Source organism: Emys orbicularis, chromosome 2 (genome assembly GCF_028017835.1).
Source record: "Emys orbicularis isolate rEmyOrb1 chromosome 2, rEmyOrb1.hap1, whole genome shotgun sequence".
Taxonomy (NCBI): domain Eukaryota; kingdom Metazoa; phylum Chordata; order Testudines; family Emydidae; genus Emys; species Emys orbicularis.
In genome coordinates this window covers 211,307,014-211,323,079 of record NC_088684.1, presented here as the reverse complement: position 1 = coordinate 211,323,079, position 16,066 = coordinate 211,307,014, and the positions used below count along the sequence as shown (strand labels likewise).

At 41.3% G+C, this 16,066-nt stretch overlaps 1 protein-coding gene across 1 annotated transcript in view; it reads left to right on the top strand.

Moving 5' to 3' along the window:
- CRTAP (cartilage associated protein) overlaps positions 1–16,066 on the top strand; it is a 30,720-nt gene that overhangs the window by 4,771 nt on the left and 9,883 nt on the right. Inside the window, 5 exon segments of the mRNA XM_065399445.1 lie at positions 1,486–1,635; positions 2,878–3,049; positions 7,223–7,351; positions 10,354–10,499; positions 14,142–14,225. Of these exon segments, the coding sequence (XP_065255517.1) occupies positions 1,486–1,635; positions 2,878–3,049; positions 7,223–7,351; positions 10,354–10,499; positions 14,142–14,225 (681 nt within the window).

Below are 16,066 nucleotides of genomic sequence, written 5' to 3'. Positions count from 1 at the left end.
CCCACTGGATTGTGTTGGCCAGAGTCTTAGCTTATCATAGCATGGGGAGAAAATGTTTTAGCACTTCCAGAAATGTCAGATGGTTCCCTTCCCCTCCCCTCTGCTACCCTCTCCCCCTCCAGCTAAGTTGGCATGTAAATAGTTCTGGGTACCAAATGCATACTTTGCTAAATATCTCTAATGTGGCTCAAAGGGACAATGTCAGTTTGAAATCAGGTCAATTAAATAAATGACCAGGTAGAGTATTGGCCTATCCGTCCACCATCCACTTGTTGTGGTTTTATAACAGCATTTTCCCAGGTGTTTATATATATATATTTGTCCCCTGTTGCTGTGTGAATGATTACATAAACAGCAGAGGAAGCTGGGAGACTGAGCCCAATTCATCATCCATTTATGCACAAAGGTGGTGCAGGATTGGGCCCTATGCAAAGGAAACTGTAAATTTTGTGCATTGACCGTTATATGAATTGGGAGGGGGGGAAAATAAAAATTGCTGGTCTCTTTGATTTATAATAATCATAGCTGTTATTTGTAACAATAGGTGGTAAACATTAAGACAAAATGAACAGTTCAGAACTGTGTTGGTAGCAGTAAAACTAACCAGAATCATGTCAATTTTACTCTGCTGATGCTTGGGAATGCTTTTGAGTGGCAGAACGGACCCACTGGAGCTGTGACCTCACTAATTGCCCTCCTTTCACGCCACTATCATTTGTTCTCTGCATAGTGGGTGTCTGATAAAATTCTTTATGTCCCAAAATGTAGCACCTTACTGCAGTTTTTTTAGATTGTAAGCTCCTTAGCTCACAGACAGTGCTTTTTCTGGGTCTTGTACAGTAGATTGTAGAGCAGATTATCAGTGGTTAAGAAATAAAAAGTAAGACACCAGAGCAAATGTAATACTTGAATTACAAAATGGCATCCAGAAATCTAACGATCTGCAGTACGTGGCTTTTAGGCAGTCAAACAGTGGAGTGATTTATTGTAATTGAGCAATATGGTATGTCCTAGTGCCTTGCGACACTCAGTGTGTGAATTCATGGTAAATACACTTTTTTTTTTTTTCTTTTCTGCAGTTTATGCCAGGAATCGGTCACTTTTTTTTATTTAATAGTGTAACTCCACACCACATAGTTTTGTTGAAAAAGAACATGGGGGACGATTCCTCTTCAGACCTGCAAAGAAAATGTTTAATGTGTGTTTTATTCTGCTTATTTCAGAGTTGAATTCAGTTCTCTTTATTTAAATAAATAAATAAATCTTTTCGTTCGATGTTCACCACTAAATCTACCCTCTGGTTCTCGTAGCCGGACAGTTATATGAACTTGCTGATTCTGGAGCTGTAGTGAAAAGTCTCCAGAGGTCATTCATTGATTCTGCAAAGTGGAAATAAATGTGTACAATGACATGGAAGGAAAGTTTGCTGGCAAAAATCAGATAACTTAAAAAAGCAGCTTTTCCATTAAGTGTATTCTTGTTTAGGCTAATAACTTTCCAAAAGCCATTGCAGCAGCTCATACATTTCTGCTGAAGCACCCAAATGACGAGATGATGCAGAGGAATATGGCTTATTACAAGAGCATGCCTGATGCCGAGGAACATATTAAAGACTTGGAGACAAAGCCATATGAGGTAAGTTCTCTACCTGCAGTCTGCTCTCCTTGAATACCTCCATTGACTTTCTCTCTCAATGCATTAGATTCAAGGTTCTCATTCTTCTTATAATCTTGCTCTGAACTCTATCCCTATTTTCCATCCCATTCCTTCTCAGCTTCTCAATCACCTGTTTGCTACTTTCTGTTTCTCACATCCTGTTACATTACCCTTTGTGCTCGGGGCAGTCTCCTTTTTTCCATCTGCCAACAATCTTCTCTCTCCTCTGTCAAATCCCTTCTTAAACCTCATCTCAAGATCGCTCTCTTGTATCCTCTCCTCATTACAGTAAATATAGCTACAACACTAGCACACTGATTTGAAAGCTTACTCCTTTTGACCTGGAACTTTATGCCTGTAGGTATGTCATCCAGCTAGTTTATAGTAAACGATGAAGTCAAAGCAGCCTTTATATAATAGTGTCCAAGCTGAGGGCCAGATCCTGCTAAGATTTAACCACCATTTAATTTTGTGCATGCGAGTAATGAAATCAACAGGACTAGGCAAGTATGCAAAGTTATTCAGGTATGTAAGTGCAGGATCAAGGCCTAAAACAACTAGGAAATACATCTACGCTGCAAAGAAAACCCACAGCACCGAGTCTCAGAGCCGAGGTCAATTGATTTGGGCATGGGTTGCGGGGCTAAAAACAGCAGTGTAGATGGTCCCGCTTGGGCTGAAGCTGGGGCTCCAAGACCCTCCCCCCCCTTGCCAGGTTTCAGAGTCCAAGTTCCAGCCCAAGCAGGAACTCCATACTGATGTTTTTAGCCCTGAAGCCTGAGCCCTGCAAGTAGGAGTCAGTTGACCTGGGCTCTGAGACACAGTGACGCAGGTTTTTCTTTGCAGTGTAGACATATCCTAGAACTCTCATTAGGTCATTTGGACCTTGTTGAAAAAATATATTTTTAAAATTTGATTGTGGCTCAGGGTCACACTGAAATCTCTCTTCCACAAACTTATCTATCAGCTATCTGAAATAGGATCATGTCCCCCACTCTCTAGTAAAGACCTTGAAATCTCTCTTGATTATCTAAATTTACTTACTTATTCCCACGTGATACTTGAGTAAATGAGGTTGTATTAAGATTGAGAAATAAATGGCATTCATTGTATTTGAATCCCCTTAATTCAACATTTTATTTTTATTCACTGGAGCCCATAGTGCCACTACTTTTTCCACAGATTAAAAACTGCTACTTCTCACTCCTGCTTGTTTTTCAGACTCTCTTTGTCAGGGCTGTGAGGGCATACAATGGGGATAACTGGAGGACCTCCATCTCTGATATGGAGCTGGCACTTCCCGATTTCTTCAAAGCCTATGATGACTGCCTTGCAGCCTGTGAAGGCTCCCGGGAGATCAAAGATTTTAAAGATTTTTATCTTTCAGTAGCAGGTTGGTGTTCGGCAGCACCTTAGCTCTAGGACAGGGATGGGCAAACTTTTTGGCCCAAGGGCCACATCTGGGAATAGAAATTGTATGGCAGGCCATGAATACTCACAAAATTGGGGTTGGGGTGCAGGAGGGGGTGAGGGCTCTGGCTGGGGCCAGAAATGAGGAGTTCAGGATGTGGGAGGGGGCTCCAGGCTGGGGCAGGTGGGGTGCGGGCTCTGGGGTGGGATTGGGGATGAGGGGTTTGGGGTGCAGGAGAGTGCTCCGGGCTGGGATCAAGGGATTTAGAAGGCAGGAGGGGACCAGGGCTGGGGCAGGGAGTTGGGGCGTGGGGGGAGGCTCAGAGTTGCAGGCTCTGGGCTACACTTACCTCAAGCGGCTCCCGGAAGCAGCGGCATGTCCCTTGTCCGGCTCCTACGCAGAGGCGTGGCCAGGTGGCTCTGCACGCTGCCCTGTCCGTAGACGCCACCCCTGCAGCTCCCCTTGTCCACGGTTCCCAGCCAATGGGAGCTTCGGGGGGTGGTGCTTGGGGCAGGGGCAGCGTGTGGAGCGGAGCCCCCTGGCTGCTCCTATGTGTAGGAGCCGAAGGGGGGGCCATGCCGCTGCTCCCAGGAGCCGCGTGGAGTGGCCCCTGACCCTGTTTCCTAGTTGGAGCACTGGAGCTGGGCAAGCCCCAGACCCTGCTCCCCAGTGGGAGCTGGCAGGCAAGATCTGGCCTGCGGGCCATAGTTTGTCCACCCCTGCTCTAGGATAAGGAGTCTTGAATACGTATTTTAGTTTCTAAATGAGTGTTGTTGGTGTGTGCTTTTCATGCTCCTCGTTCCGCATGGTGACTTGCATGATGCTTCATCAATGCCAGATTGGGGCCCATGTTAAAGAAGAGTTATAGTTGGCCTCATCAATAGCTATCTTGTCCTTGGAAAACATAGGTACTATAGGAAATCCATAATGGAGGGTGTTCATATAGAGAAAACTATTAAAGTGAAATGTGTTGGTGTTTCTAAATATCTGAGTAGCCTTCTAGGAAATGGTAAGAATTTCTCCATCTAATTAGCAGTATTAATCCAGACCCATTTCTCACCAGTAACTTTGTTTGCTATTGAGCCTCTGTCACACTGTCTGGTACGGCTTACAACTCAGAGTGCCAGTCTCAGGTCAGACTGTCAGGAAACAGGGCAGACACCCCAAACTGGTGGTACACCTCTACCTCGATATAACGCTGTCCTGAACTTGCTTTGATCCACCGGAGTGCGCAGCCCCGCCCCCCCCGGAGCACTGCTTTACCGCGTTATATCCGAATTCGTGTTATATCGGGTAGCATTATATCGAGGTAGAGGTGTATATTCTATAATTAGATTTTACCAAGCCAGTAACAAATGTGCACTTATGGATCACTATATTAGTTTTACCATGGAGCCACAGACAGTCCCCTTACCACTAGACTTTGTGTTGAAATAAAATCACCTCACTTTAGGTTATTTCCAACCCCAAGGGGTTGGTTACTTACCTCAGGTCAATGGATACTCTGGATCTCACACCAAAGACAACACGGACAGCCAATTTCTCTAGTAAACTAACTAAAGATTTATTAGCTATGGAAAAGAAATTAGAGTTATTGAGAGGTTAAAGCAGATAAAATACATTAATAGGTGAATCCAAGTTTGTAAATTCAAAGTGATAGCAGAGATGTAGTAATCTGCTAATTTTCTATACGTCTCTCAGGCTTACCCAAAGTTATTTTGGGTAAGCCTGAGAATCTCTGTCCAGTCATTCAGTATTCCACCCTGTCAGAATCCATCAGTCCAGAGATACAGTATCATTCCCTCAAACCAGTATTTATAGATCCTCCTCACAGAAGACCATCTGAACAGTTCTTCACCCAAGTGGGTTTTGATGAGTAGCAATTGCAGATTGAGCCTGTGAATTTCCATTATTCAAAGCAAGGGTCATTGTGTTCAAGTCAGCATTCTATTTCCTGGCATTCACAAGTAATTTAGTTAGGCTATGTCTATACTACGGACCTGACAGCAGCACAGCTGTACCGCTAAAGCTATGCCACTGTAAGGTCTCCCATGTAGCCGCTCTTTAATTAAACCACCCACAATGAGTGGCATTAACTATGTTGGCAGGAGAGCCTCTCCTGCTAACATTAGTGCTGTCCACACCAGCACTTTTGTCAGTGAAATTTATGTTGGTCGGGGGTGTATTTTTCCCCACCCCGATTGACAGAAGTTTTAAGTGTAGACAAAGCCATACGGTGATATAATAATGCCGTTGCCTGCCATTACATTATAATAGGGATAGATAAGTGAAACAATACAAGTGTCTATCGTTCATTAGCATTCATGAAGTTCTAACACCTGAATACACACACACTTTAATCGGGGTTATTTAATTACAGGGGCATACATAATGTAATGCGTCAACCGGTTTATAGATAAGTGAAGACAATGCTATTAACATTCCCTTTCAACTCAGCTAACAAGTGAATTGGCCTTTGGCTCTGATTTGAGCTGGCAACCTACTAGACAGCATCACAGCCTCAACATTTGACCTGGCAAATTTCTCCTCTCCAGCCTGTATTGTGAATCTCTGTTGCATGCTCTGCAGTAGAGGTATGCACTGTTGTTTGAGGAGAAATATTTTTCCTTATATAACTTTTAAAAAAATTTAAATGCTGCATCGCAAAGGATATAATTAGAAAAGCCACAGTTTTTGTGTTATCAAAATGGCATGTGTAAGTTTTCCTTGCTCCTCAGTAACAATGACAATAAGTATCATCCCCAGAGCTATGTCAACCTCAGTAAAGGGGTTGCAGAGACGCTTCTTTTCAAAGGTAGGTGTCTGGTAACACAGCACTAGAAATGCAGCAGAATTTCTAAATTGCCTAAAGGACGGCTAGCTTGACCTTGTATCCTGAAATGTCTCAGCACCACCAGTGAAGATAACTTTTTTTAAATTGAATTATAATTGACTGCAAGTATGGGGAAATGGGTTCCTAATTTTATTAGTAACACTTTTATATTTGAGGGTCCTGAATTATGGATAATACTTTTATACAGATATCAGTCCCAGAAATACTTTTGCTGTTTGCCTCATGTCATTTAGATAAGACATAACACCAAATTGCTAATTGCTGCGTTCAGGGATTCCATATCTCTTGTGAAAGTAGGAGTGATAAGCCCTGATGTCCTAATCAATTTCCGATGTGGGTAATTACGTTCTGCCTTCCCATGTTCACCCTGCATTTTCAATGGATATAGTAGTCTTCACTTCTGGGAGGAAAGGGGGCTTAGTAGATAGAGAAAAGGAATGGAGGGGCGGAGTTCTTGATCTTTTACTGTCTCTGTTGATGACTCAGTGCATTACCTGTCAGTTCCATTTTGTTGACAAAGGAACTGAAGCGCCAATATCTACTTTACCTGGGTGTTGAGTTTTAAAGAGTTATTAATGTTCAGGACTTTGAGATCCTTTAAAAGGCCTGTAAGAAGTATATCTCAAAATTATTTATTACTTCTGGTTCTAGCCTGTTTTGAGCTGTTGGGTGGTTTGTAAATGAGTTTGTGAACTTGAATTTAGGATCTTATAGGATGAAAGACATTCTGTGAATAAGTTATATTTGCATCTATTTTTTTGAGACCATATACCGGAGAAAGGCAAAAAGCTACAATCTGTAAGATTGTTTTAGAATACCTTTTACCTTTCTCCTTGGCACGACAATATCCAGTAGTATCAGCTTTTATTTTGTGACAAAACAATTAAATAAGACTGCAAAGGTATCAACTACTTAAAAAAAAACTCTATTAAGGTCACAGGTAGAAATACAGCAGTACTCCATTTCAATCATTTAATAGATAGAAATATCACTGTATATAAAATGTGTCAACACAGGCTGCCTTTAGGTGTCTGTAAAACATAACATAGCTGTTTCCTGTGACTGAAACTTTTGGTCTGAAGTCACTGGGGCCTGATTTCCAGAAGTGCTGAGCATTAACACTTTTCATTGACTTCAGCTGGAATTGTGAGGGCTAAGGATCTCTGAACATCAGGCAGGACCTTGGTGCCTACGACCCAGGGGAGCAGTATGGAGCCATAGTGTATAGGGGAGCTGGCTGCAGGAGTACTTCTGAAACAGCTAACTGTGTTCTATCCAGTTCTATCTCTGTTTTCCTTTAGATCACTACATTGAGGTCCTTGAATGCAAACTGCAGTGTGAAATCAACCTGACGCCGGTCATAGGAGGCTTTGTTGTGGAGAAGTTTGTGGCAACCATGTACCATTACTTACAGTTTGCCTATTATAAATGTAAGTAGTGTGTTGTGTTTTTTAAATAAGCTTGGGGTGGTGCTGGCAAGCCTCCTTCAGTGCCCTTCACCTCTAGTGACAATGGTTTAGAATATTTTATTTATAGCATCTTGAAATTGCAGTTAATCTATTTTGGACCTAAAAGTCTGAGATGTCTAGTTTCCTTTCTCCCTGGGCATGTGTAAGTGCTGTTGATATCTATGGGAGACAAACATATGTGAGGAGAGGTGAATAGCCCCCATATGAAAGTGATATGGGACAAAAGCATTTTATGGCCTGATCCTGCCAAGTGCTGAGCCCCCCTCAACTGCCACTGAAGTGACAGAAGTTGTAGGAGGTGCTTTTGCTGTTAATGGTCTCTAATCAGGTTTCTATTAGAGAAATGAAGACTTGCATCTTAGACAATTACAGAATAAGCGTGATTTTATTTGTCACATTCTGCTGCATTCCTTTATCTCCTGTTGGTACAATCTACTGGTCCTTCTCAGCACTTGTCTCCACTAGGGACTTTTTTTGTTATACAAGGACGTCCAACTGTTTCAGCTAGGAAGAAGAGAAATTATGACCTAGAGGCAGTGCATCAAATATAATGCAAACCATTGAAAATTAATTTTACAAGTAGTATTTTTTCCATCACAAAGGACTGCAAACTGTTTCATACATTTGTTTCTTTTCATAGTAGGACCTCATTCATCTGACTAGAACTGGGGACATGCATAAAGAGGGAACCTATTATTGCAAACTCTCTCAGGAATGATAATTCTTATAAAGGGGTTTGGGCAAACGAGGTATTCGTAGGGTGTACTTGGTATGGGAACTGCTGATATGGCTACAATTGTGTATGGAAGCTTCCTTGCAGACTTTCTATGATATTTTTTCATTTGTCTTTGGCTGCCTCTGTGAACACCCCTCAATTATTAAAGTGCAGTTGTACTCTTAAAAGTGACTTTGTAAACATTGCCCCTGCTTTCTCAGCAGATCTGCTTCTTGCATGTATTCAGAATCACATCTGCTGACTGCAGTGATTAGAAGAATTTTCCCTGCTTTTTTCCCTAAACTTTTTAAACTTCTGCAGAGACAATACAGCTGAGAGACAGAGCTGGGTTCTGTTCCTTGTTCAGAAAATAATTGTTTACTAATTTCCAATCAATTACACCTTTGCAGCCCTCTGAAGGCAGGTGTAACAAAAGCCTAATTTGACCAGCTGAACTTTTATTGCTGTGGATATGTGAAAAGGTGTAGAAGGGTTGACTTACTGTGCACCCATTCATGGCTGGACATGGCACAGCAGACACCACCTCTAGCGCTTATTGCCGACAGCCACTCTGGCCTTGTAGTAGTCTACCTCTTCTTGTGACAGCCCTCCGGCCAGGTTATGCTTTAGTTCCACCATTTCCAGAGTAACAAACAAAGTCCAATGGAAAAAGTCTAGCATCCTTACAAAAGGGCTTTGCCCCCAATGGGCCCCTGTAGTCCTTACCACCCTTTTCTTGGGGTGGTCAAGGGCCTCTCATTACCCTCCCCAGAAGCTGGTAGAGGAACCTAGGCCTTCCCACTACACTGAGTTTCATTCCAGGGACCCTGTAACCAGCAACCAAGGTCTGCTCTATCAGATTCCTTGCTGCTGCCTCATTGGACTTCTTCCTGCCATAGCCTGTCAGCAGGCTTCTCCACATTTACCCTTCTCTCAGGGCCAGGACTCTCTCCCACCCCAGAATCCCCCAACAAAATCCCCAAGCTAAGAGTACCAACTTAAACCAACTTCTGCCCTCTTCAGGTGTGACTTTCCATCCCTCTTTGCTCCTCAGTGGGACACCTTGCAGGGCTCTCTGTGAAAGTTCAGATCCTGCCTTATTATCAGGCCTCTTCACCAGAGCGTGTGCCAGCCCGATGTCTGCTCTGTATTTTTCCTGGCCTCTTGCTAGACTTTGCTACTCAGAAGAGAAGGTGCTGGGCCAACTCTTCCCTTGGCCTTCATCTGTGATCTTGCTGATCTCTCCATTCTCTAATACCAAGAAAAGGATGACAGTCTCCTTATAAGATGTGCTTCCTCTCTTTATAGTCACCGTGACTAGCTCCTTCCCTAGCTGAGCTTCATCTTTAATTAAGCCAGGCCCATCTTCAGGTGCAACCAGGTAGTATAATTGGCTTCTCAGGCCCACATTAATCCATTCCTTATCTGTGTGGGGGTACATACCCCATGGCAAAAGGAAAGACTCTGGCTTGACTTTCCAAGACCACATTGAGGTTGAAGGGCTGGTAGTTAGAAGGAACACATTTGATAAGAAGATCATTGAGAATTTTAGTCTCTTTTTAGGTGTAGACCTGCATTTTAAGAGCCAAATTCTGCCTTTGGATGCATGCCTAGCTCCTGCTGACTCCTATCAGAGGGTAAAATTCAGGCTTGGGTTGGGGTCTTTTGTGCCTCTTGTGTGTGCTATTTGATTATCCACCTCCCTGTTTGCTTTTCCCTCACCCTCTTAACTCAGTTTTACCATAGAAAAGGTCACAGAATGGGGGAAGATGACCGAACTGTGCCAATACTGCCCTGGTTGTTGGAATGCAAGGAAGAGTTTTTGGTTATGTTTTTTGTTTTTTTATAAGATTATCTCTTTCATTTTTATGGTGAGAGAATTGCAGATCTTTCAAACAATCTCCACAGTTAAGAAGTGGGCTCTTTGGAGCATGTCTGGCATATTGTCACCTTATAAAATAACCTCTGAGTAGTACACATCATTCATCCTGTTACTTGAGCAAAGTTGTAGCCAGGTAATGTTCTGTCCAAGCTTTTCAGAGTAGGCCAGGATGGGGATATTTTGTTTTTGTTTTTTAAGTATGTCCTTGCTGGGGGGTTATTTATTTTATACAGTTAAGAGGGAAGAATTTAGGAGGAATACTGCGCCTGTTGTCACCTGAATTTCCTGAGTTTGGATAGTAAAGGGAAATGTGGGCTGTTGCTCATTTACCTTCTCTGCAGGCTTATGTTTGTTTTATTAATTCAGTGAATGACATGAAGAATGCAGCCCCTTGTGTTGCTAGCTACATGCTCTTCGACCAGAAAGATGAAGTGATGAAACAGAACATGGTCTACTATCAATACCATAAAGACAAATGGGGACTCACAGAGGAAGATTTCCAGCCCAGACCAGTAAGTTGAGTGGGTAAATTGCTTGCAAGATGTCCCCTAATATTACCCCTGAATCCAACAGAGTGGAAGTTATGGCAGAGAAGGATTGTTTAAAGGTTTTTTTGTCAAACACAATTCACTTACTAGAATCAGAGAGTTGTGGAAAATATCTGTATAGTGTGTTGTCCTACATGTGTAGAGAAGGGATTTTACAATTCTTCCCTCTCTGCTGGAGCATGCTGATGCACACATTAATTCACTGAGATATCAAACATGCCTGTTTACCACCTTATCTACACTTGTTTATTTTATCTGCCTGCAAGGGCTACCTAACCAGTCACTGAAGTCTGGAAGTCTCTAGATCTAAGTGGCACCACAATAGCATTGGGACTCTTGTTGGTCACTTACTGTTTGTCAACAAATCACTCCCAGGTCATGACGGCTGCCTTTTTTTTTTTTCTAAGTTCTGTAAGCACTGGAACGTAGCTATGTTTGATAACCATATTTACACCATTTTCCACAAACGATTTCAGAACACATTTGGTTGCTGTGGACAGGAACAACCACATTAAAAAGGTTTTTGAGAAAGCAGTTTTATAGCCAGGGTGGCTAGGATATACCTATGCTGTATTACACCTAGCCACCTAACCTAGAATGCCTTCTGAAAAACCTTTTAACATGGCTTTCTTCCAAACAGGCCAGCCAAGCCATGTTATAAACCAGTTTAGCAAGGAACCAAGATAAAGTGCGGCTATACTTTGAAATGTGACTCTGTAAAAATGGTATAATGGGGCTCTGTGTTGTTAGCTTCAGCTTGACTTCCAGATCCAATGTTCCCAGTTTACAAGTAAAAAAAACTTTTTTTTTTTTTTCACTTTTACTTGTAAACTGCTTGCTCTGCAAACTTAGCCTGGGAACCAAGAATGAAGCTTGGTTCTTTCTCGTGCCTTCTTGCCAGTACTATGGTTCTGCAGGCAAAATATGTCATTAGTGACACATGCACAACCCCATCAGCTTCAGTGGGTTTGCACATGTGTAACTGACTGGAATTTAGTTAACATTTCTGTTGATGATGGATGATCCAGAATAGAATCTGGCTCACACTCACTTAGGGTCTGTCTTCATTGCACAGTTAATTTGGGTTAGCCTAGCTGGAGTGAGAGCAGCCACACTGTGAAATAACACTCAAGGTGCTGTATCCACACTGGGGCCGCACTCATTCATGTGTGGCACTTAGACGTGTAGGTGCATGTCATATGATTCTTAATACTGCAATAACGTGAACCGCTCCGTGAATTGTAGGAGAATTTGTCTGTCCTTTCTGGGCACTTAGGGGAGAATTGTGGGAAGGCATTGGAGGACAAGCAGCATTCAAATGACACTAGCCTGAATCCACACTGTAGAGTGATCATGTTAGCAGCTGACAAGTTGTGTTCACTTGAACTTTGAGCCTATATCCCCTCTCAGGTCAACAAACTCAAGTTAAAAGCACGACTACTCGAGTTTAAGGGTTTTGTGTGTGGATGAGACTTGAATTGGAGCAACACGCGAGTTATTCTTTGATTTAACTTTGTAGTTAAGACAAGCCCTGAACTGTGCTGGCTTTGCAGGGCTAACAGGAGCAAAATGCAGTAAAATCTCATTGTCTCGACAGCCAGCAGATATGAGTCTGAGCTCACACAGGGAACAGATGTGGTGTGTGAGACGGTGCCATTTTTATGTAGTCCCCTTTCAAAGTAGAAGTGAACTTCAACATTGGTCTTCAACATGGCTGCGAGATCCATAGGGAGTGACTTACGTAATGGCCATAAATGTAAAATTTCTAAGAAATTAGCCATCTGCAAATACATTTGGGATGTGGAATGCAGAGAAAGAAGCACAGACACCCATACTTTGACACTGTAGGATTCATTGACTACTTTCCAGGAGCTCAAAGCCTGCATCACCTGTATGTTTATGTACTATTTTAAATGCATACAACTACATTGTGCTTATACTTTGATCCTCCAAAAATGATTAGAAATTGCTTGTTGTTTGAGTTGCCCAGCAGAAAATCCCACAGTTGACCTGCTTTGCATTCCCCTAGCAGTTACACAGGGTTAAGTTGGCCAGGGGCTGCATTTTGACCGTACGCTATGCTTTGGACACCCTTGTGAAAGAGGAGGAGGAGTCCTTTCTCCTGTTACCCTCCCCGAAAGAGTTATATGGGACAAACATTGCAGATGGTGGTAATACCACCAAACATAGCAACTGTTTACTATAAGATAAATTGTGATGTTCAGCCACCACTCTGGGTAGAGGGCAATGCACTATATCTCAACATGCATAGGCACAGGAACTAGGGGTGCGGCAGGTGCTGCAGCACCCCCAGGTTTCACCGTGAAAAGTTTACTGGTGCTGTCAGAACAAAGCTAGCATTATTTAAAAAAACAAAACAAAAAACAGGAGTACTTGTGGCACCTTAGAGACTAACACATTTATTTGAGCATAACCTCTCAAAAACCAGTAGGAGAACACTTCAACCTCTCTGGTCACTCAGTTAGAGACTTAAAGGTGGCAATTTTGCAACAGAAAAGCTTCAAAAACAGACTCCAACGAGAAACTGCTGAACTGAAACTCTATGCAAACTAGATACCATTAATTTAGGCTTGAATAGAGACTGGGAATGGCTGAGTCATTACACAGATTGAATCTATTTCCCCATGTTAAGTATCCTCACACCTCTTGTCAACTGTCTGAAATGGGCCATCTTGATTATCACTACAAAAGTTTTTTTTTTTTTTTTTTTTCTCCTGCTGATTATAGCTCATCTTACTTAATTAGCCTCCTAGAGTTGATATGACTACTTCCACCTTTTCATGTTCTGTATGTGTATATATATCTCCTTACTATATGTTCCATTCTATGCATCTGAAGAAGTGGGCGGTAGCCCACAAAAGCTTATGCTCAAATAAATTTGTTAGTCTCTAAGGTGCCACAAGTATTCCTGTTCTTTTTGCGAATACAGACTAACACGGCTGCTACTCTGAAATCTAGCATTATTTTGTGATTCTTGAGAATCCCAGAGCTGTGCTGCACCCGTGTGGTATGAGCGGGAATTGTGCTTTTTCACATTGCTTTTGAACACACATGGTTTGCAGCTTCATTAGCTGGCTTTCAGCACACCCACTATAAAAAGTGCTCCAGAGCCACTGTCCGCATGCATCTCACTCCATGGCTGGCCAACTCCATAGAATGGTGTGGAAGGAGACCTGGGCTCCATCAAGCACACTAACCACTCACTTTGTGCCTCTTCATGAACACGTACACTAAGGCCAGGTATGGTTTGACCCTATAGCTGCTTACTTTGGGATCTCGTTCATTTAGTCTCAAACTGGCTAATTTTTAAGACATCAAGAAGATTCAAAAGGATGACACAATTGGAAGGATTCACTGAAAATATTAGATATTCTGCTTAGCGTATTTGTTTATTCATTACTTCCATCTTCCTTTCGCAAATATGGGGCAATCTTGAAATTGACCCAGAATAGTGCTGAGTTTGGAACTGGGTTTGCTAGAATAGTCACAGGTGATATCTGATGCCTTGGGAGAAATTCAGAAATGTGTTCACAATGTCTTATTGGCCTAAAAAATAATCTGGAAATTTTGTTGTTGTTCTGATAGGAAGCAGTTCGATATTATAACATAACCACACTTCAGACGGAAATGTATGAATTTGCAAAGCAGCATATAATGGATGATGATGAGGTGAGTTTTTGAGAGCTGAGGGTATAGTAATATATACCACTAGTGACACTAAAATAAATGTGATATGTGACATATTTATAAGGTATCATAAATATAATCCTGTGGCATGTATAGAATATGACAAAATGCTCTTTTGTAAAGAAAATAATAATCTAGATTATCACAGTGTTCTTTGATAAGTGAAAATAGAAAAAAACCCAGAAAATCTAGTGTATATATGTACCTTTTTAAATAATATGGGACAGTAGCACTGTTGACACAAATGTAGAAGTTATATGTGTTCAGCAAACAAAAATGACTTTATAAGATCTTCTGCTCTGCAAAACAGGAGCACCAGGGGGCACAAAAGTGGTGCTTATATATCTAAACTTGAAATTTTCTTAATTTTTAAATCTAGTTTTAAGTAGATTAAAAGACTATTATTCTAATTTTTGTCTAGAAATAACCACTTTAAAAAATTTAACTCTTCTTCAGCAGATAGTCCTGTTATCTTTGCTAATTCTTATTACAACATTAAATTTTGGTCATCGTCTTATTTCTTAATTGCTTAAAATTCATGAACAAATGATACATAATTGATTACTATGAGGTATGAAATTATTTATGTATTTTCATCAGTGCAGGAAAAATGGCTAAATTGCTGAGAGACCAATTTTTTTCTTCCCCGCAGCTGGAATTAAAGTATAAATCATGTGTTTAAAGAAAATACCTTTCAGGCAGAAAGGGTTTGTTTGTTTTAATTTTCTGTTAAAGTTAGGGAACGGCCCACTGGTGGCATCAAAATAACATTTGGCCTAGGACTAGGATAAATATTCCTTGCAATGACCACTGTTAGGCTGTGCCCTAGTTAGAACTGAAAATGGAGGGAAGGTGTACCATTTTATAAAATGAAATTGTTACCTTGTGATTTTTGACTCTGTGTGACACGAAGGAACGGATACATATTTTACATCTTAGAAGCAATGCCACCTATATGAGCGACCTAAACCTGTACTAGAAGTAAAGCTCCATTCCAAGATTAGACTCTAGAAAGTTTGAAAAGACACACCCCCCCCCAGAAGATGTCTTTTGTGATCTAACTCTGTGATGTGTTCTTGGTAAGGCTCTCTATAGGGTTAAGTTTAGGTAAGGTTTAGAGATCTTGCTTGGTTAATACCTTTTGAAATGTTTTTTTTTTCAAGTACCCATAGAGTGTTTTTGGTTTTCTCAGAGATTGCAAACATTTGGGCACTTTTTATGTTCCCCAGTTGACTTGTAAAATATTAGCTCATGAAGTTTAATGTTAGACATAAGAATACATTTCTTTTGTAATTTTTTTTCTCACTTTGCATCTGCTGTTATAACTGAAAGGAAGGGTAATGAAGAATGTGGGGAAACATTCCACTGTGATGACCTTCAACATGTGTTTTTAGAACCGAGATTATAGAGACAAACTATAGCGCTGGGCACGGTACATAGAATAAATGGGAGTGAATAGCTATTGACTGTTATTCCTTGAATTCGTTCAGTAATGTAATATATTCATTACATTTTCCCCTAAAACTTCATGCTTTAAAAGGGCCAATTTCACAAAACTGGATAAACAATTGTGAGGTAAATCAGCTGGGAGGAAGAATATGAGCAGAAAAATGTGAGTGATAATTGGAAATTGATTAAGAGCACTTTACTAGATGCTCAAAAATCCCCAATAAAGGAAGAAGGCCATATTAGAAAACCAGCCTTGTTTAGAGGAGAAGTGAAGGCAGCTATTTAAAAAAAATGGAAGAAAGGGGAAGTTGATAGTAATGAATATAAAACAAGCTAGGAATTATAGAAAATTGATAATGGATGCAAAAGGACAC